Consider the following 22,083-nt stretch of genomic DNA (forward strand, 5'->3'; position numbering starts at 1 on the left):
ATTTTATTTTCCAGTGACTCTTGTCTTCTCATTAATGTGACCAAAGTACGATAGCCTCCATTAAGTCATTTTAGTTTCCAGGGAGAATTCAGGTTTGGTTTGATCTAGAACCCACTTGTCTTTTGGGCTTTCCTTAGTATCCATAAAAGTCTCCTCCAACCAGGGGTGGCTCTAGGGCGAATAGTGCCCTAGGCAGGCGGTTCCCCCCCCCCCCTTCCACTCGCCCACCCCCACTGCTCACTCGCTCACCCCCCCGCCACCACCCTCTGCTCGTTCACCCCCTCCCCACAACTAAAACTAAGCTATGCTGCTTTGCAGCCCACACATGTGTGTTTTGTTAACATATAATTTGGGCATAAATGTGACATTAAAATGTAAATATTCAGAAAGATTGTACAAGATAGGACATTCTCTTTCTGACCTGAAGTCAACGACATTCAAGAAAAGAACTTCAGGGAAGACTCTAGTATCAAACTGCTGAATTCATTCTACCTCCTTTCCCTGGATTGAACTGGGACTTGGGATTTCTATCTCACTACAAGTGTTAACTATTTTAGGATGTCCCACGCATTAGAGGTGTTAACTAGCATATTATAACCGATGAATGGTCCCTCTTTTTAAATTAACTTTTAATTTTACATAGATTCAAGCAGGTAGCTGTGTTGGTCTTAGGGTTGCCAGGTCCGAATAAAAAAATATTTAGGTACTTCATGGGTGGAGCCGGAAGCAAAGTTGTGACAAGTATGATTGAACACCAAAGGGTTTCTGGCCATCACATTTAAAGGGACCACGTTCCTTTAAAATGACTTCCATTGGAAATAGTGGAGGATAGAGGCACCATCTTTTGGGGCTCATAGAATTGGACCCCTTGGTCCAACTTTTTTAAAACTTCAGGGGGGGGGGGTGAGGAGGGGCACCAGATGCTACGGAGAAAATTTGGTGACCTGAAAAAAAAGCAGTCGTCCCAGAGCCGCAGATGCCCATGGGTTGATTCTCCATTATACTCTCTGGGGACTGGTCTTCATAGGGTGCAATTCCCTCCCCACGATTTCTGAAAATCCTGAAGGCAGGGGAGGGCCTCCAAACCAAGGGACCCGCTGCCCCCAACTGGGGATTGGAAAACATAGTTGGTCTGAAGCAATAGTACAAAGTTTAAGTCTAGTGGCATCTTTAAGACCAACAAAGTTTAATTTTGGGTATGAGCTTTCATTTGCATGCACATTTCAATGTATCTGAAGAAGTGTGCATGCACACAAAAGCTTATACCAATAATTAAACTTTGTTGGTCTTAAAGGTGCCACTGGATCCAAACTTTGTTTAATTTTACATAGTTACACTTCTCACTGTGATTCCTGTTTCAAGGCCCCTTGACTCTGCTGTTTGTCTTTTTCATAATGAATAAAAATAAAATGATAGCCGAGTGAGGATCCACTCGTTACTTCTGAAGAAGTGGGCACTAGTCCACAAAACTTTGTCATAATAAAATTTTGTAACTCTTTAAGATGCTACAAGACTTAGTGCCACAAAGAGAGCCATTGTGATACAGTAGCTACAGTGTTGGAATAGGATATAGGAGTCCCAGGTTCAAATCCCCACTCATGCCATGGAAGCTCACTGGGTGACCTTGGACCAGTCATACTTTGACAATCAACCTACCTCACAGGGTTGTTGTGAGGACAAAATTGAAGAGACGAAAATGATGCAAGTCACTTTGGGTTCCCTGGGAAGAAAGGCAGGGAGTAAACGAAGTACCGTATATACTCGAGTATAAGCCGACCCGAATATAACCTGAGGCTTCTAATTTTACCCCAAAAATCTGGGAAAACTTATTGACTCGAGTATAAGCCGAGGGTGGGAAGCGCAGCAGTTACTGGTAAATTACAAAATTAAAATACTGGTAGATACCAATAAAACGACATTAATTGAGGCAGTAAACTATTGTTCTGCAAGTAGAAAAGAGGGTCAACCTAAACAATATGGTATCAACAATAACTAAAAAGTACAAAACCTTAGCTCAGGTAAGGGGTCTGAGCCGGCGGATGGGGTGAGAAGCCTCGGGGCCAGCGTGGGCGAGGCTGGGGGAGGCCTAGGCTCCAATCTGTGTGTCCGGGGAAGCCGCGGGAAACCAGCAGCTGCTTTGTAGGCGGGCGGGCAGGCAGGACGGCTTCCTTTCTGCTCCTCTCGGGCTTCCCAGGGTCTACAAGACGGCGCCTGGAAAGGAGTCCCCTGCCCACTTGCAAGGAAGGAAGCGGGAGGGAAAGAGGGAGGAAGGAAGGGAGCCCCCGGGAGGGAGGGAGGGAGGCAGAACTCTTGGGGCGCAGAAACAAGAAGCTGGGGAGCGGTTTCCCGGCGAGGCCGGCGTGCTGTGGCTGCTTCACCCGGAGGCCTTCGGGGAATGGAGCAAGCGTACTGGCAGGCAGGCCTCCCCAGCCAAGGAGCTGCAGAGAGGGACAGACGGATTGCCAGCCATTGTCCCCCTCAAGCTCAGTCGGCGGAGAACCACCCACGGCCCCCCGCCTGGGATCCCGCCAGCCACGCTTCTGGCCGGGCAGGCGGCTGATTAATCAATAAAATATGCAGGTGTATGGGCAGGCTGGATAGTGACTCGAGTATAAGCCGAGGAGGGGGTTTTTCTGCCCAAAATTTGGGCAGAAAAACTCGGCTTATACTCGAGTATATACGGTAAATAAAATTATGTATGTGTTCCAAGGTGTTCATGTGCCCACTTGTCTATATAGATCAGGGGTCTTCAGCAGAGAGCTTGTGAGCTATCAGTAGGTTGAAGATTGCTGCAGAAGAGTTTATGCATTCCCCAGAAGTAAAAATCACAGATCTGCTTTGTGCTGCTTATCTGATTGTGTCATTTCTGGTGCGTTTCTTAACCCATGTTTTGTTTCTAAGACAGAACAAAAGTTGGCAACGTCATGGAGGAAATGGGAAGTAGCTCTGGATATTTTTTATTATTCAGAAGCAGCTCTCATTAAAGAAAAGATTGGCAAGCCCTGATGTAGATCTTACCTCTCTGAGCACGTGAAAAGATTTCCAGTTGATAGCCTTATAAATATTGTTTTGTAACTCATCTATTAAGACATTCTGATTTGAGGCCTTGATTAAGGCAAAGTATTTAAGAAAAACCTAGTTATTTTTCAAAAAATTCCATTATATTTTCAAATGTCTAAAACTGTTTAAATGTATATTTCTAGAAAAAATACGTGTGCAGGTGCTTCTAAAGAAAAAATACCATGGCTTTGAAATGCCGTGCATTGCTTTCCCTAGTTGACTACAGAAACACATAAAATCTCATTTTTACTTGATTAATTGGAGAAGAGAAAGTTCCCCTCACCTGTGAAAACTGATCTGGATTTTGCTTAAGTCAAATTTAAGTTAAATAATTCTTCAGAATTAAGTTCAATAATTCTTCAGAATATATCTTAGCTTCTCTTTGCCATGCCAAATATATGGTCACTAGGGGAGAAGCCACAGATGGCTCAATGGTAGAGCATCTCTTTTGCATGTAGGGGTGGCCAACGGTAGCTCTCCAGATATTTTTTTGCCTACAACTCCCATCAGCCCCAGCCATTGGCCATGCTGGCTGGGGCTGATGGGAGTTGTAGACAAAAACACATCTGGAGAGCTACCCTTGGCTCAGGTTCAGCCCACAGCATCTCCAGTTTAAAAAGATCAGGTAGTTGGCAATGTGCAAGACTTCTGCCTGAGATACTACCCTGTTTGAGTAGACAAGACTGACCATGATGATCTAATTCAGTACAAGACAGCCATATGTGCTGATGTTTATGTTCATGTTTGTTTATCAGAATGTGACAGGAACAGAAGTTATTCTGAAACAGTGTTACTAACTGAAATAACTGAAAATATCATGTTAATGCTATATATTATGTTAGCATAATTTTTGTGCTGCAGTCATACTGGCTTTTGAGTGACATTTGTACATTTAAATGTAAAGATAATTACTCTCAGAAAGCATAGGCTGATAGTGGCTTGATATTTACAACTGGAAACCTCAATTTCTAGCTACTTAATTGGTTTTTAACTGCAGAGGGTAATTAGAATTACATTTAAATTGGACAATGGCTTGTTAAAACTTTAAAAAACTATATGTGAAAAGCTAAAGTTCTATTTCGATGCATGGGCCAATTTTGTATTATGTCTGCATGTGAAGATATAACTATTTGTGCTCGATCTTGAATTTTTGCAAGACCTTTGAATCCCAACCACAGTCTATATTTTGGTCTTAATTAAATAAGAGTTGTGTTTTCGATGTTACTTAAAAATTTAGCTCTTTTCTTCGAATGCAACATTTTTAAGTTTTGTGAAATCATAATTGCATATCAAGCAGAAATTTATAATAAATACAGAGGCCATTAGGTGGTTGTCTGCAAATTCCTGATATCTTCCAATGGAGTTAGCTAATATGAATCAAAGACTGTATAATTTACTCCAAGATCTTGTGAGATTAAGTTTTTTAAAATTATTAAAAATAAAATAAAAATATGACATATTTTAATTATCCTATATTAAAATAGTTGGTGGAACAAGGTACATTTAGGCTTAGTATAATGATGGCTATAAATAATAAAAAAACCAGCCATTATCTGAATTAGATGCTTGGCAGTCACTGTGAAAACCTTTTCAGGCAACTTTTTCTGCTCAGCAATTAGTCCGTTGCCAGAAGGATATCATTTTAGGCTGCTTCTACATAGGAATTTTTCCACATAGAAAGCTGAAAGGTTCCACATAAAATGGGAAGGTCTACATGACAATGTGCTCATTCCAAGCATGACTTGTGTTCTTGGGGGTTTCCTCTATTAAGCTGTATTTAAAATAATCCTGTTTTGATCTGACTCAAAGGGATGTCCACAGAATAGCTGAAGGTCAGTGAGGACACTGTCTCTTGCCATTGTGGGGAGGGGACAGTGCCAGGGCTGCCAGGGCTTCTGCTACAGTGGGAGATGTCCTACCCCCTCTGCTTCTTGGTAGGGCAGCTAGGGGAAAATATGAGGAATATCACTATTGCTGCAATGACGTCACTTCTAGCACAGCCCCCAAAGTGGCATCATGGTGTCACTTCAATAAGATGTGGCTTGACTTTTCCCCCTTGAGGATATTTCAAGAGTATTCTTCTGGTCTGGTGGTGTTTAACCTTCAGAAGAACTTGAATAAATCATTGACTAATTCTTAGACAATATTCAATATTAGCAATCAAATGAAACTAAACTAACAAACTTAATTGCAATTCTCCCCCACCTCCACTGTTGATCTGAGATAATGTGTGTGCTTATATGGAAGAGCCTAACCAGCTAACGATTATAAACTGTCACATTCTATTGTCTTGGTGTTTCTGCTAATATTAGGATAGTAAACATCAGTAATTGGCAAGTGCTTTAGTGCAGAGGATAAAGCAAGTAATTCAGATGATGTAATGGCTGGGAAAATGCTGCCTTTCAAAGCAACTGTCATTGTTTAATAACGTAAACTGTTTTGAAGTTGATATGAAATAACCAGTGGAGATTTGTGAAAATTAGTAGTCTTTTAAAATACCTTTTCTCAACCATGCATTCTCTGTCTCTCTTTCTCACTGACTAGGACATGTTGTATACAGTTGTTGGGTGTGCCAAACTCCATTAAACATGGAAGAGAGATGCCTGATGGATATGGGCCAGAGAGCTGCAGGCTGATGTTAAATATTAAACAATATTGAAACTACAAACAATGACCTGGGAAGCAGACAATAAACCTCTTTTATTCATACACACAGGGTTTTTTTTCTCCTTTGAGCAGGAATGCACAGGAATGCAAAAAATGGTCTCTGGCAGAGGGAAGGCAGTAGTTAGCCATGCACTCCCAGACTGCATGTTCCATCCTCTCTATCACCCCCAGCCTCTAATGGGCTTGGAAGGAGAGTGAAAAACACAGAGCCACCCACAAGTGCCCCACCCAGGGAGAAGCTGGGCCTTTGCAATGGCAGCCAAGAATCATTTTGTTTTTACATCACGTGCCTTTTTTGGGGGGGGGGATTTGTAACACATCCCCCAGTGTTTTAAATGTGTATGGTTTTTCTGCAACCCTGGGTGTCCTCCCAAGTTTGCAGATATATTTCTCATCTTTTACATGGTCATGTTCTGTGAATTTATAAGTCTGCATCCGGGGCTACATTCAGGTTTACATATACACTCATAAAACATATAAGTCCCAGTGAGAAAGGCAGACTATAAATAAATAAAGAGTAAAGTAATGATATTATGTGGGGACTGCATCTCCCAGTATGTTGTGTGAAAACTCAGTAACATGAACTAACAGTAACATGAACGAACACCAAATGTTAATACTTCTTAAAAACATGTTTATAAATGACTGACTGGTTTGCTTACTATTGAAAGAATTGGTTGTGGAGCAATAAGCAAAGATGACAGATCGGGGGGGGGGGCAGTTTGGGTGGGAGTGAAACAAAGTTTCTCATTGGGCTGTGTGAGAACAGGCATCCATGAAATGCAGCTGGTGGCACTGTACTGTTCTGTGTCAATATGCAGTAAGTAACCTACTAAACAGGTGAGGTCACTTCTAGTGACATCGGGAGTGTGGTCTAATTTGCAAATGAGTTCCTGCTGAGTTCCTGCATATACACATGCCTTTTACATATCACTTACACTTATACCAGTCACTCACACAAACAATATTTATATAGAAGTTGCATTCTGACATCACATTGTGATGTGATGTCTGAATGCATTATGATTAAGGGAAAATATGCACCTACGCAGCCAGGTGCCAGACCCACACAAACCCTTCATTCGTTTCTTCTCTCCCCTTGCTTACACTAAGAAGCATGGTTAAACACTAACTCCAATCACCCATGACACACAAAAGCAGGTGCATGGATGTCCCAGAGTTAGACCCCCAATAATGAGGAATGCAATCTCCTCCTGGGGTTGCCAATTTCAGAAGATTGTGTTATTGGTGGATAGTTTGTTTGGGTTAAATTTCAACTTCATTTTATTTTATTTGCATAATAATAATAGAAAAACACAGTTTTATTTTACTCTAGATGTGAAATGCTTATAACATTTCATTGAACATTTAACTGTTATTGGGATTGTCAAGGCTACCTCCTTCATAATAACACTGCAGCTGGCTCGTTTCCCAAAATTAGCTTGCAAATTACTCTTGAAAGTGTAGGACATACTTTACCTCTAGAATGTGTCTGTGCATTTGTCTTTGCAGATGTATTATGCCAAGCATTATACAATTAATATGATCAAAGACAATGTTAACAAAGTAACTTAATAAGCATCCAGTGTCAAGACCATGGACTTTAGAAATAAACATCAGTTTTAGCCTTCTTTCTTCGATTAGAAAGTAAGATGAAACTAAGCTGCCATAAATCACCTTATTTAAATAAGAAAAATCCATAATAACAAATGTTAGTCTCTATTGATAGAGTCATGTAGAATCTGGACATTGAATTAATGGGAAAGATTTGTGAATGAATTATTGGTACACCAGAAGTAGCTGTATATTCCATTTGTAATCATTAATGAAGTATAGTTAACTTTGCATTTATTTAAAGATAATCTAATTTGCCAATTAATGATATATTCCAGTACTGCAAAAGCAGTATGATAATATGCATTAAATCCCAGAATATGATACCAAAATAAATTACAGCAGCCAACTGTTCAAGTGACTGGTATGAAGTTTCTTTGGAGTAACTAATCAGAGGGTTGTGGAATGGGTGACAACTGTATTTGTACAGTTTATTGCCTTGTACAAAGTCTGGTTTAAAAATAGTACACTGCAGTTAATCATTAACATTTCTAGGAAATAGATCTTACATGCAGGTATATAAAATGTACATGTATATGTGTGAGCTTAAGAAATGTGCTTGAATTTTATTTCCATAAATAATGCAAGAAGTGAGAAAACATAAAATTATTTTAATTAACTTGCATATCTTATGCAGATTGCATCATCAATCTACTTGATTTTATTATTATATTCATCGTAACGTTTGTATATGGTGCCATGACAGGCAGTATAGCAGTAGTAAATGGGGGCTACTGCCACTAGGGGATGGGAGTAGGCTTATTGGGACCAGGAAATTTCATCTCACATGCCCACATGACTTCCAGCGTGACCCAGAAGTGACATAGGCATATCTGGGATTTCCGGGCAAAAGTATGGTTTTTGAGCAAAAATTCTATGGCAGAGTTGGTTTTTACCGGGACTTTTTTTGAGCAGGAATGCACAGGAACGCAGTTCTGGCTGGCTTGATATCAGGGGGTGTGGCCTAGTATGCAAATGAGTTCTGCTGGGCCTTTTCTACCAAAAAAGCCCTGGTTTTTACCATAGAGTTTTTGCCAAAAACCAGAGTGCTGCCCCAACATACCTATGTCATTTCCAGGTTACATTGAAATCACATAAGCACATAGCTGAGAAGGGTGTTCCTCCCTTTTTTTGGGGGGAGGGGTTAATTCCTCACTGCCAGTTCAGCAGCAGAGTGGTGGGGCCTGGCAACAGGAGACTCCCGCTCCTACTGGAGGGTCTGGCATCCCTAAGCAAATCTTCCAACCACCATGCAGTGCTTACTGATAAAGGTGGAAATGGCTTTACTTTCCTCTCTGCTCATCAAAACATTTGCCATTGTCATCCCACTTCACTAGCTGTTACGTGCTCAATATCTTCAGAATGCATGATAGGCTTACAGAAACAGGAAGTTGTTATAGTTCTGTCATGGAGGGGGGCTGCTATGCCAGGGCATAGAGATCCTGTTCACTCAGAGCAACAGAGTCAGGAGCATAACTCCAAAAGTTAGTATACCAGCACAATTAGAGACACTCAAATGGTCTCTGAAAACTTCACTGCCCCCCCACTAATTGCAGTCACTCACAGATAATGAGGGACTAATTATGAGTGGAGGGCACTACACTGAGACCCCCAGTTCCTTGTAGCCTTAGCTGAGGCTGCAAGCCTTATTACCACCATGACCTGGTATATTCATGACATTTCAGAAATAACTTTTTCTTTCCTGGTAATGAGATTATGTGGATGGAAAGGTGGAATGGTGTCAGAGAGAGGGTCCTATTTACAAATTTGGTATCTGGCACAGAGAAATTATGTTTGTACATAATTGAAGGCAACATGGAAGGCAACATTCTGTATGCAATGATGGTCTGTTGACCCCATGATGTCACCCAATGTAGTCTTTACAGTCTCTCCAAGCACAGTCAAGCATCCAGAATAAGACCACTGCATGAGTTTTCATAGATGGAAGATTTGAAAGAAGACGACTCTCCCCATCAAAAAGTTTGACTTAAACTGTGCAACAGGACCTCTAGCCAGGCAATATCATGGCATATGGTATGCTTTCACTGCTGTCCCTGTGAGGACTAGAATTTTGCAGGACAAATACAGAAGAGAGCTAAAATTTTGCAGAGCTGCTTACAAAAGGAATAACAGAAGTTGTAACTGCAATTTCTCAGCAGGCAGAATCCTTAGGTTAGTGGGAAAGCTTATGACAGACCCATACAGATCATCCAGCCAGAAACCAATATAGACATTGTGTGGATTTGAAGCTCTGTGGAAAAAGCACTTGTTTGCTCCACATTTTGTACTGTGATGTAGTCCTTATACCATACATCTTGATATATGAGAACTGTGTTCTTTGGCTAGGATTGTATGTATGTTTGGTGCAACGATTGGCCACAATGTTAGTCAGAATGATATCCTATGTAGTAGCTATTGGATGTAGACAGAAGGGGTGGGAGGAAAGTTGTCAATGCTATTATTGATTTAAACATGAATGTCTTAACTCACACCATATTTTTTTTCAAATATAATTCTATGTTATCATAAAAAATGTAACATTTAATAGAGCATACGATTCCAGCTAACATCTCTCCAATTATAGCCTCAGCACTGCCCTTGTACTGGCAGACCCCCACCAGTACAGGGTGTATACGATGGTGTTGTAAACCCCCCCTCCCCCCAATCTCAAGGAAAGGAGTTTGTTCTTTCCACTGGTGTAGCATGGGACTTTGTGTGCAAGGTGATATTGGAGTGATTCTTTTTCTGTCCACTGGACATAACTTGTAGATATGATCATGCTGCAGAACTGCAGTCCTAGGTGCATTTATACGGGAGCTACTTCCCTAGAAACCAGCAGACCCTGCTTTCAAGATTGACTGTTAGAATGCTAAATGTAGCCCCTCACAGTGAAATAATTTGCAAGCTGGTTAGTGTTGAGCTCTTCTTCAGTTTTCTGTGTCTCTGTTCTCTGATTCCCATAAATTACTCATGACTAATTTGTTTCATTGACTTCGGTGGGATTCAAGTGCAGCAAATTAGGATAACTAACCTGATATGCAACTGCAACTAATCTGCTGGATGTGGTAAGGGAAGTACTTACCCTATTTAGAATGTGGTTCATAGGACACTTAAACAAAAGAGAATTTGGAAGCATGGGTTTGTTCACTGTTTAGTTGATTGACAGTGTTTGTTGCAGTAGCTATTGGGTTTTGCCTGTTACATATTTAGAATATTTCTGTGCTGCCTCTTCAGAGTTCTTCTTGAGGCAGCTTACAGTATTAGCCTTACAGTGTTAGCCTTTTGTATGCCACTGTACTGTACAGGGGAAAATTGGGATATAAATATTTCAAATAAATAACTTTACTGTGTATTGGGGACAGTTTCTTAAACTTAACACAGTGAAACTACTCTGGAGTAGATGCTGTTTTTTGGACTGCAGACTTCGTCCTTTGTTATTGGCTCTTCTTTACTGTGCTTTCCATCCATTTTATGTTCCACAGAAGTCTGTTTTATTGGTTAAATCATACACATATGGAAGGAAAATATTATATTCATAGGTTTTATTATATATCTAGTTTTGTTTGAGGCACCCATCCATCTTGTAATTCTGTAATCAAAATTGACTCAGAAAAACTATTTTCTGTATATATCTATATAGTTTCTGTGTTTTTCAGTCTGTCTTTAGCATCTCTTTTCAACTTCCAGTGGTTATAGTGTACCAAATACAATACAGTTTGAATGCCCTGTGTAGTTATTCTAAACAGTAATACAGCTTCCCAGGTGCTAGTGAGAAATAATCATCTTACCAGTTGGTAACATTAATTCCCCCCTGTCAGGTATAGCAATGTATTGTAAACAGTCATATTCTCTTAGAAAGGCAATAACATTTTTACTGGCAAGTTTTGAAGTTTTTGTCAATGAATTCTTTGAGCTGCTGTTTGATTGATTTTTCTTTATCACTATTCTAGATGCTGAAGAGTATCAGCCTCCAATATGGAAATCATACTGTGAGTATCAGAAACTGGAAATTGGGGGAGGTGGGTGGGGTGCCAGAGTTTGGAGAGATGTTTCCAGACAAGAGAAAGGAATTAAGTTTGGAAGACCTGGATAAGATAAAAAAGCAAATATTAGAAATACAACTGAAGAACAAATCCTGGTATGATTCTCAAATACCCTTTGGGAGTTCTTTTACCAAAAAAACAAAAACAAAAACCTTAACACAACATTTAACATATACATTGAAGTCAGTGGGCTTAGAAGACTGTAACCCTGTTTAGGATTGCACTGTTAGGTCTTTTAAGATCACATCACATACATTTTAAGTCTGTTCAAGAGTGAAAGAGAGAGAAGTGTTTTCTAATCTGATGCCAGTAGCTTAAAATACCTCCTTCTGCATAAGCCAAATTCCTTTTTAAAAAACCATGTTCACTTTTTGCAAGCTAAAACTATGGTTGTTGAAAGCATTGCATTTTTTATAACTGTGGTAGCAGTTCCCAAACAAAACAATTCATTCCAGTCAAGTCCATTGATTCCTGGGAACTTGTTTTTTACATATCTGGAATGTATCCAAGGCTTCCACATGTCAATATTAGAAAGTAGTCTGCCCAGCCCATCAACACTACTGTCCTCCACACTGATGCCTACTTTGACTGGAGACCTGACTGGGTGCCAAGGAGTGGGCAGGGCACCTCACCCCAACCCAGCTGATGCTCCCAATTTACCAAGGCAAGGTGCCCATGATGGGCTGCTACCGGGAGTCTAACTGGCCATCCCTGAGTAGCAAAGATGTGGCCTGACAACATCTGAAGACTAGCTTACTTCCTGCACTCCTGTAGCCCAGCTGGCCAGCAGGAACACACAGGTGGGGTGCATCAAGGGCCCAACCTGGCCAAAGGGTGGAGACACAGCTGAGAAACTGATTGGCCAGGAGGAGACAAGACGAATGAGGTAGAGGAAGGCTCCAAAGGCTGCTGGCCCAAACAATAGGGTGTGGAGTATGTAAAGGCTATGGGGACCTATCAAAACCCTCTCAGCAATTAGGCCAAGGAGGAAGTAGTTGGGGCTGCTTCTGTCCAGCACAAAAGCGACAACCAGGGAGCACCCTAATGAAAGGAAGAGAACCAAATACAATACAAATTAAATATCCTGTGTAGTTTTTTAAAACAGTAATAGAGCTACACAGGTGCTAGTGAGAAATAATCATGTTACCAGTTTGAGGAAATGACTCCAAAGTCATTTCCAAATTTATTAGGGAGCACCCTAATGTAAGGAAGGAGAACCTGGGTGAGCAGCACAACCCCCTCCCCTCCATATCATAATCCCTCATGGAAAGGCAATTTCCAACACCTCTTAAGGAGGCAGTGGTCCGCCCCCTCTTTAAAAAACCAACACTGGATCCGGCCGAATTGGCACACTATCGGCCGGTCTCGAATTTACCCTTTTTGGGTAAACTTATTGAGAGGGCAGTGGCGTTGCAATTACAGAGCTTCCTGGAGGATGCTTCCGTCCTTGATGCCCATCAATCGGGCTTTCGCCCGGGTCATGGGACGGAGACAGTGCTGGTTGCCCTAGTGGATGATCTCCAGCGGCATCTGGACCGAGGCGGCTCGGCGGTACTGATGTTGTTAGACCTATCGGCAGCGTTCGATATGGTCGACCATCGGGTGCTGACTTGCCGCCTCGCCGACGTGGGGATTCAGGGGTTGGCTCTACAATGGCTTACCTCTTTCCTCAAGGGTCGGGGACAAAGAGTGGCGATTGGGGGTGAACTGTCTCAGAGGTACCCGCTGGATTGCGGGGTCCCTCAGGGGGCAGTTCTCTCCCCGATGTTGTTTAACATGTACATGCGCCCTCTTGCCCAGATTGCCCGGAGATATGGGCTGGGTTGTCACCAGTATGCTGATGACACCCAGCTCTATCTACTTATGGACGGCCGGCCTGCCTGTGTCCCAGAAAACCTGGACCTGGCATTGCAGGCCGTATCTAGATGGCTCAGGCTGAGTGGGCTGAAGCTAAATCCGTCAAAGACAGAGGTCCTTTGCCTGGGTCGCCGTGGTCCGGGGAGGGAGATTCCCTTACCGGCCCTCGATGGTGTGCCTCTGTCAGCGGCGCACAGGGTTAGGAGCATGGGGGTGCTATTGGAGCCTACTTTAACTATGGAGGCCCAGATAGCGGCCACTGCCAAGTCCGCATTTTTTCATCTTAGGTGGGCAAGGCAGTTGGCTCCTTTCCTGGAGGATGACGACCTGGCAACAGTGATCCATGCAACGGTCACCTCGAGGTTGGACTACTGCAATGACCTCTACATGGGGCTGCCCCTGTGCCGAACCCGGAGGTTACAGCTAGTGCAGAATGCTGCTGCCCGGCTGTTGTTAAGGCTCCCTAGATGGGAGCACATTCAGCTGGGACTTCGGGGACTGCACTGGCTGCCGATAATATACCGAGTTCGGTACAAGGTGCTGGTTATGACCTTTAAAGCTCTTTATGGCCTGGGACCTGCCTACCTTAGGGACCGTCTCTCCCCACATGTTCCCCAGAGAGTGCTGAGATCGGGGTCCCAAAGCCTTCTTACAATCCCTGGGCCAAAGGAGGCCCGTCTGAAAGTGACCAGAGACAGGGCCTTCTCGATTGCAGCTCCCTGTTGGTGGAATCAGCTCCCGGAGGAGGTGAGGGCCCCGCGGAGCCTTGAACAGTTCCGCAGGGCCTGCAAAACAGCCCTCTTCCGGTTGGCATACAATTAATTGTTATCGGAATGCCTGAACACCCAAATCTCGAACACCAGATTATTTAATACTGGAATAGTGAAGAATTGATCTAAGGAAGGTAGCATAGTACATACTGAAGTGAGTTTTTTGTGTTTTTATGTATTTTATATGTATTTTAGGTATTTTATTGTATAATTATAATTATTAATGTATTATTAATGTATTTAAATTGATTTTGTTGGTTTTTATGTTGTAAGCTGCCCTGAGCCCACCTCGGTGGGGTAGGGCAGGATATAAATTGAATAAAATAAATAAATAAATATTTTATTAGAATTTTTATACAAATAATACAAAACAAGAACAATTTAACATCTACACACACACAAAGAAACAACTACAATTTTAAAAGAAGGGATTAATATCTGATTTTCTCCACTACCGGAATCCATACATTTACTCATTACATCCATAGTCCAAAATCAGACCAAGAGAAATTTATCATCTTTCTGTATAAACTTATTATCTTTGCCTTTAGTCTTAAAAACCATAAATCATGAATTTGTTTTTTTTTTCTTTTTCACACAAGAAGTCCATAAAAGGTTTCCACAGATGTATAAAATTAAGTAGGAGCCCTGTGGCGCAGAGTGGTAAACTGCAGTACAGCAGTCCAAGCTCTGCTCACAACCTGAGTTCGTTCCCAGTGGAAGCTGGGTTCAAGTAGCCAGCTCAAGGATGACTTAGCCTTCCATCCTTTGGTAAAATGTGTACCCAGCTTGCTGGGGGGGGAAGTGTACATGACCAGGGAAGGCAATGGCAAACCACCCCGTAAAAAAAGTCTGCCATGAAAATGTTGTGATGCGACATCACCCCATAGTCAGAAACAACTGGTGCATGCACAGGGGACTGCCTTTACCTTTATATAATTAAGTAGGGACTTATTTTTTTGTCCATCTCTGCAAATTCCATCATCTTGACCACCCATTCCTCTATTGTAGGTATACACACAGTTTTCCAGTTCTGAGCATATAATAATCTTGCTGCTGTTGTCATATAGAGAAACAAAGTTCCATTCATCTTCTCGGGTTATCCATTAGTCCCAACAAAAATGCCTCTGGTTTCATTTGTAAATCAGTCTTTAAAATTTTCTGCATGATGGAATGTATTTGTATGCAATTTTTTTTAGTATTCCTACAAGTCCACCGTATATGTTAAAATGTCCCTTTATGATACTGACATCTAAAGCATTTATTCTTAACATCTTTATGCTTTTTGACTAGTTTATCTGGAGTCATATACCATTGCCATATCATTTTATAAAAGTTTTCTCCCCTCCATATCTGCGGTCTGAAGGACCTGAGGGCCCAGACCCCACCTCCAGCTGGAAACCATGAGAAAACTTCAGTCACCTGGCTCAGTTTGTCTTTTTTCTCCTTCAATATCCTGCTTGACCTCACCAAGCCACAGTTCTATGGCTGTCCTTCTCTATGGTAGTCCTGCCTGACCCAAGCCTATCATATCAGGAAAAGAGTAGCAAAAAGTCTTCAACAGAAGCTCTTGCAGCCGGACTCATGCCTTGCCCCTGTATCATTGCCAATTTCTCTGCCTTCAACACTGATGGCTGTTACAAGCTTAAGGGTAGGGTCACCATCACAATAGAGGGGGCCTTTAAATCACCACTGCCCCCAACAGCTGAGTAGTGGCATTCTAGGCAACCAGGCAAAATGTGGGGCCCAGGCAGGGCCACAACTGCAACTAGAATGACTCCCAACCTGTTATATATCCAATATAAATCCAATATCTTCTTCTTCACAAGAGAAGAAGCTCTTGCAAGATGCTGGGAGCATTGATATGAATAGCACCAGTCGTTTCCGACTCTAGAGTGACGTCAAATCACGACGTTTTCACAGCAGACTTTTTTATGGGGTGGTTTGCTGGGTACTCATTATACTAACCTTGGAAGGCTGAATCAACCTTGAGCCGGCTACCTGAACCCAGCTTCCGCCAGGGTCAAACTCAGGCCCTGAGCAGAACTTGGACTGCAATACTGCAGCTTACCAGTCTGCACCACAGGCTCTGTAATGCTTAAGAAAACAACACTATAAATGCTAAGCATTAACCTGTCTGTGTCATGTGGGAGTCTTTCCCCAAATATTATTTGTGTCTATGAATCAGCTCACGTTTGATCTTTGCTGCATATATGTTATCATGTATACAGTAGAGCTATTTTTAAAATGCTCCCATTTGAAATAAATTCTAACTAAGTTTGGGCTAACCCTTTTATCACTTATATTTTCCCTAAAGACCCGCTTCATGCTGCATAAAAAACCTTGCTGACTAAAGTAATTTTCTAATGTATTTCATTTACTTGTCTTATTACTGGCCAACTCACTTACTGACATGAGATCATTAGAGCAGAAGCTGTAAATAGCTGTGGGAGAAAAAGCAGAAGGGAGCAGAAAAGGGAAATAAGAGCGAACAACAGAGATGGATGGGCTTTAAAAAAATATTAAGCAGTCCTTTTAAGATGTGTTTGTCACCATTATAGGCAATTTTGCATATATGCTTACGTTATTCTCTTTTTTTTCATTCTCTTCCACCTACCTTCTTCAATATTATTTGTGCGTGTGTGTGTTCATAACAGTTATAACAATGGTGAGATTAAGCTGAAAGGAGAGCTTTTGTGCATAATATTTTCATTTTAGTATATTCTGTTTTTTTGCTCCCTCCCACCCATGCTTCATGAGCCATTAACTGCAATAAACAAAGGTTGTGAAGACAATAGCTTTCAAAGACCCCAAAGTAATATTGTAGAGCTGGCTCATATTTTTATTTGCGTTGTCCCATCATGATCTCTGAAGACTGGTTTTGTAGCCCATAGTAGCATTTGAAGCGATATCTTAGAAAAGTCACCAGATCAAATCTTTTGGAACACATGATAGTCAGGGGATTCTGCTGGATACCAGCCAAGACAAGTAACTTTTAAAAAATATTAAAAGGTTGGCTATGTTGCTTTAGAAAGTTTTTTATTATTTGCTTACATTGTCTTCCAGTTCTTCAGTTCTACCCCACTGCAATGTTTTGTTTTATTAGAGATGTGGGTGGTTTGATTTAATTTGTTTTTCATATTGTGTAATCTGCCTTGAGCTTCAGGGCCAAACCAGACATGATGGCATCCTAGTGTCTGCTACAGGAATGCCACCATCATTTTTAAGTGGCTTAAAAATGCCACAGGTGCCTTTAGGTGATCTAAAATATGGACTTTCCTGCCAGCCCATTTTGGCACTTGTAAAGGTCCTGGGAGAGAAACACAACTGCCTCAGCACACACTGTGCAATGGGCCAAATCAGTATTGGACCTTTGTGGCATTTAAAAACAATTTTTAAAAGGCAGCAGCATTCCCATGGTGGACATGAGGATGCCAACATGTCTGCTTTGGTCTTCAATGAGAAAGATGGCATATTGAATGAATGAATGAATGAATGAATGAATGAATGAATGAATGAATGAATGAATGTGTGCTCAATAGTCCCCTTTCAGACAAAAATTGAAACTGAATTTTTACCTGGAAAGTAAATAGATCGGAAGTTGCTTGCAATCTGATGTAGTCTATTTCGCATCTCCTTTGACATCTGTTTAGCTGAGTTCAACATATACCAGGGGTGGCCAAAGGTAGCTCTCCAGCATGGCCAATGGCTGAGGCTGATGGGAGTTGTAGGCAAAAAACATCTGGAGAGCTACCCATTGGCCACCCTGACATATACAGTTAGAAAATTATGCAGACAGGTCTTAACCTTCACCAGGTCTTGACCTTCCCTCTTCAGCCTTCTATTATGTTTGCAGTTATCAAAGCTTGATCAAGGCTAATTAGCAAGGGGCATATCACTCCTCTTGCACCAGGTCAGTGTCTGTACTCGTACAGGCAAATCCATTGCCATAGAATCAAGTGTGCTCAACCCAGTGCCAGCACCTTGCGAGTCTGTCTTCGTAGTAAGCTGAAGCATAAGCAGATAAACCTCCAGAGAAAAGTATTGAAATGAATGGTTCTAATAACAATTACAAATTTAAACTGCACTCCTAAGTAATAAGACAAAAATCAATGTTTAACAGTTTACAATTCATGGGCTAATTTCCATATAAATGACTTGACTAATACCTATTCCAAATATGTCACTTGTGTAATCTTTCCCTCAACCCGCATTCCCCTTCATTTGACGTTTCTTTGAAGCATTTGCCTTATACTGTCTACATAATGTTTGTATATGTTGTGTTTTTATATTTGACAGTATATCAGTTACAACAGGAGGCACCTCGTCCCAAGAGAGTAATTTGCCCTCGAGAGGTCAGTACTACTTTCTCTATATTATGTTAAGTTGAAGGAATTGTTGGGAACTTGTTGACACCGTTGATCCTCACCTTTTCTGTGTACTGCATTCTTTTTTTATGCCCAACAGCTTGTTTTTTATATATTACGAGGTGAATTGTTGAAAAACATCAGTTGTGATATGTGTTATTAATACGTTGTTTTCAGTGTTATCCCAAGAATTTGTGTCTCTACTCATTATATTTTTGTGTTTATCTGTATTTATTATAGATAAAATAGATACAGGTTGGTAGCCCTGTTGGTCTGAACAAAGTTTAAGTGCAGTGGGACCTTTTAAGACCAACAAAGTTTTATTCAAGGTATAAGCTTTTGTGTGCATGCACACTTATTCAGATACCATGGAACAAGTTGTCCTCAGCTGTTCCATATAGGTAGAGAGTGGGTGAGGGGGATAGTTGTCAGGAAGGACTAGTTAGAATCAAGATGCAGAAGTAACTGGGTGATTATAGCTGAGATTGAATTAAAGTGGTTGGTAAAATCTGTGCTTCGCAATAAATTAGCATTCAATGGGGAACCTCGAAGTAACTGTTCTAATGTAAAGGACTTTCAGAAACAGACTGCAATGGGAAGTTGCTGAATTATAAGTTATTACAACACTCAGAACAGTGGAACCTCCAGGACTTAACAGAGATATGGACTTCTTATCTCTACACATGCTGAGTCACTCAGTTCTTGCTTATATCCAGAATTAAACTTCGTTGGTCTTAAAGATGCCACTGGATTCAAACTTAGTTCTCACAACTGTTGTTAACTCTTTTATTAACTATACACCAATTTGCTGCTGTGCATAGATCTTATCAAGTGCATTATTCCAATTTTAGCTGTATTTATTGCTCAGTTATCCTGACTCTAAGTAGCCCTTCCTGGCAACTACCAACCCTCTGCCTATATGTACCATTTGAGGAAAGCTGTTTCAGTGTATCTGAGAAGTGTACATCTACACATGCTAAGTCTCGAGCAGGCCAATCCAGAGAACCGCTGTGTAGCTGCACTCAAGTGCAGAAATAGCGTCGGCGGCCACAGTCGGCTCCCAAAGGGGAGACGGAATGCCATGCTTGGAGGGGGAGAGCAGCCTGATGAGCGAGAGAGAACCCGTCGCCATGGTGATTCTGCCTAGGCGCACCCCATTGGCCCACCGCCGAGGCGGGGGTGGGGGAGGCACAGGTTCGCGTGGGACCACGGGATTGGCCAGCCCGTTGCATGTGACTGGGCGAGGGGGCGGAAAGCCTGCACCTGAGAGGCCATCAATCCCCTCACTTACTCCCACTGTCAGAGACTCTGCCAATGGCAGGCAGGCGGGCAGAGGCATATGCAGACAAGCAGGAAGTCCCAAGTGCAGGAGCTCGCTGTCCTAGACAGGGGCTGGAATGTGTGTCTGGGAGCGGACAGAACAAGTTCAAAAGACACTTCCCCAAACCCCCCCTCCGGTGTTGCCCTGTTGCCACCCCCTGCTATGTGCAAGGAATATATGAATATATATATGAATATATGAAGCTGCCTTATACTGAATCAGACCCTTGGTCCATCAAAGTCAGTATTGTCTTCTCAGACTGGCAGCAGCTCTCCAGGATCTCAAGCTGAGGTTTTTCACACCTATTTGCCTGGACCTTTTTTTGGAGATGCCAGGGATTGACCCTGGGACCTTCTGCTTCCCAAGCAGATGCTCTACCACTGAGCTACCGTCCCTCCCAACACCTACCCTGAGGGCCACAGAACTCAGAGTGCAAGCCACTGGGCATGCACTTCAACAGCCCCCCCCCCCTTAGTGCCCCGCACACAACAGCCCTGTGGGGTCGGGTAGGCTGTCAGCCCGGGCAGGCTGAGGGTTGGCACCTCCCTCCCCTGTCCAGCCACGCAGGGGGCAGCGGGACAGCTCATAGCCTGTTTCCCTCCCCAAGAACCAAGTCTACCAACCCTCCCAGGCATTCCCTCGGAGAGGCCACTGACAGGGAGGGGGGTTGCCCAGGGAATGTGCAGCAGATGCCAAGCAAGAGAGACAACAGAGGTTACAGATCAGACTTTATTTTTCCAGAACAGAGTGCAACAGTCTCCCTGGTGTGCGCTGGGCAGTCTCGCCTTGGGCAGGGCTCCATTCAGAGTGGTGGGCAGAAACAGCTGAGGGGTGGACAGGGGTGTGGAGCAACACACGCGGAAGCCTCTGTGTCGGATTCCCACCTGCAAAATGGAGACAGAGATCAAGAGCACCTTCAGGGGTGGCAGCTGGAGGGGCAGGCTGTGTTTCAGCTGGCCACTCTCTTAAAGGGACAGTCTCTGACCTACCTCCCTGCATCGGGGCAGCTGCCACCCCCCCCCCCACGCCCTGCCAGGGGCTGGGAAAGCGGCAGAGGGAAGACGAAGGGAAGGGAGCAGGCAACAGCACAGGGTAGCAGGGTCAGCAAATGACACCTACTGGAGCCCACTGCCTGGTTCAAGTGCCAGAGACACTCGCACACCAAGCAGTCGAGAGCGAGGGGAGGGGGAGGACAGGGGGGCACAGTGGAACTTAACCAGCCATGGATGACAGTCCTCACATGCAGAGCCTCCGGGAGCCTGGAACCTGTGGAGACCTGGAAACAAGAGCAGTTAGCCCTAGGGGAGAGACCTCTCTGTCCCCCTCGCAAGTCAAAGATACTGTGAAAGCAACTGCGCAGTGCAAAACCTGTCACCAACGTGCCTGCCTGTCTCTCGCTCTAAGTCTGTATGGCTGGGAGCTCGCTGGCATATCTTCCCACCACGCGAAGCTGTCCCTAACAACTGAGTTGTGCGAGGCCACAGTGGAAGTATTTCTAGGATGGGGGAGACTGCGATTGGGTGCTGGGGAGGGGGCTTGTCAGCCCGAGGTATGAGGGGATTGGCGAGGCAATCACACCATTCCCTAAGGGGTTTGCGAGTTTCTGCAGCGGTGGAGCCAACCTTTGTTTTTCAACGAGCGCCTATGGAACATGCCACTGTTTTTGCAGGTGTAAAGTTACGTCTTTTTTGGGGGGCGTATCATGGCCCAAACTGCTCAGGAAGCCGCCTAAGCCTGACCACATCCCCAACTTCACCCCCTCCTCCACCTGAGCGCCGCGCTCCACCTCACTTCCGCCCACGCTCGGGCGCAGCCCTCAGGCACCTCTGCGCTCAGGTGGAGTGGCGCTGTGGCGGCCCCCCGCCCACATAACTTCCCTTCCCTGCAGCGGCCGTACGTCAGCACAAATGCTTTTGGCACCCATGTAGCAGCAAGTCCACTCCCACAGCGCTTTCATCCCCCCGCCTTTGGATTTTGCTCTCAGTTCTTGTTTATACCCAGAATTAAAGTTTGTTGGTTTTGAATGTGCCACTGGACTCAAACTCAGTTCTCACATCTGTTTGTTAACTCTAGTATTTGTATGCTAAGTTACTGCTATTCACAGATCTTACCAACCCTTTTAATCCAATCTCAGCTATAATTGCCAGGTACTTATGCATCTTGACTTTCACTAGCCCTTCCTGACAACTAACCTCCTCACTCTTTCTCTACCTATGTGTAAGAGTTGAGGATGTCTTGTTTCACTGTATTTGAAGAAGTGTGCATGTGCATGAAAGCTTATACCTTGAAAAAAACTTTGTTGGCCTTAAAGATCCCATTGGACTCTCAGATAAATTATGTATTTCTGCAACAAATGTCTTGCTGTTTTCCTAGGGGGGGTATAT

At 43.1% G+C, this 22,083-nt stretch overlaps 1 protein-coding gene across 1 annotated transcript in view; it reads left to right on the top strand.

The window, feature by feature from the left end:
* CHN2 (chimerin 2) overlaps positions 1 to 22,083 on the top strand; it is a 213,430-nt gene that overhangs the window by 79,473 nt on the left and 111,874 nt on the right. The window contains exons 2-3 of the mRNA XM_060248726.1: positions 11,292 to 11,330; positions 18,311 to 18,366. Coding sequence (XP_060104709.1) covers positions 11,292 to 11,330; positions 18,311 to 18,366 — 95 coding nt within the window. The remainder of the gene's footprint in view (positions 1 to 11,291; positions 11,331 to 18,310; positions 18,367 to 22,083) is intronic.

The sequence above is a fragment of the Heteronotia binoei genome, chromosome 10, assembly GCF_032191835.1.
Source record: "Heteronotia binoei isolate CCM8104 ecotype False Entrance Well chromosome 10, APGP_CSIRO_Hbin_v1, whole genome shotgun sequence".
NCBI lineage: Eukaryota > Metazoa > Chordata > Lepidosauria > Squamata > Gekkonidae > Heteronotia > Heteronotia binoei.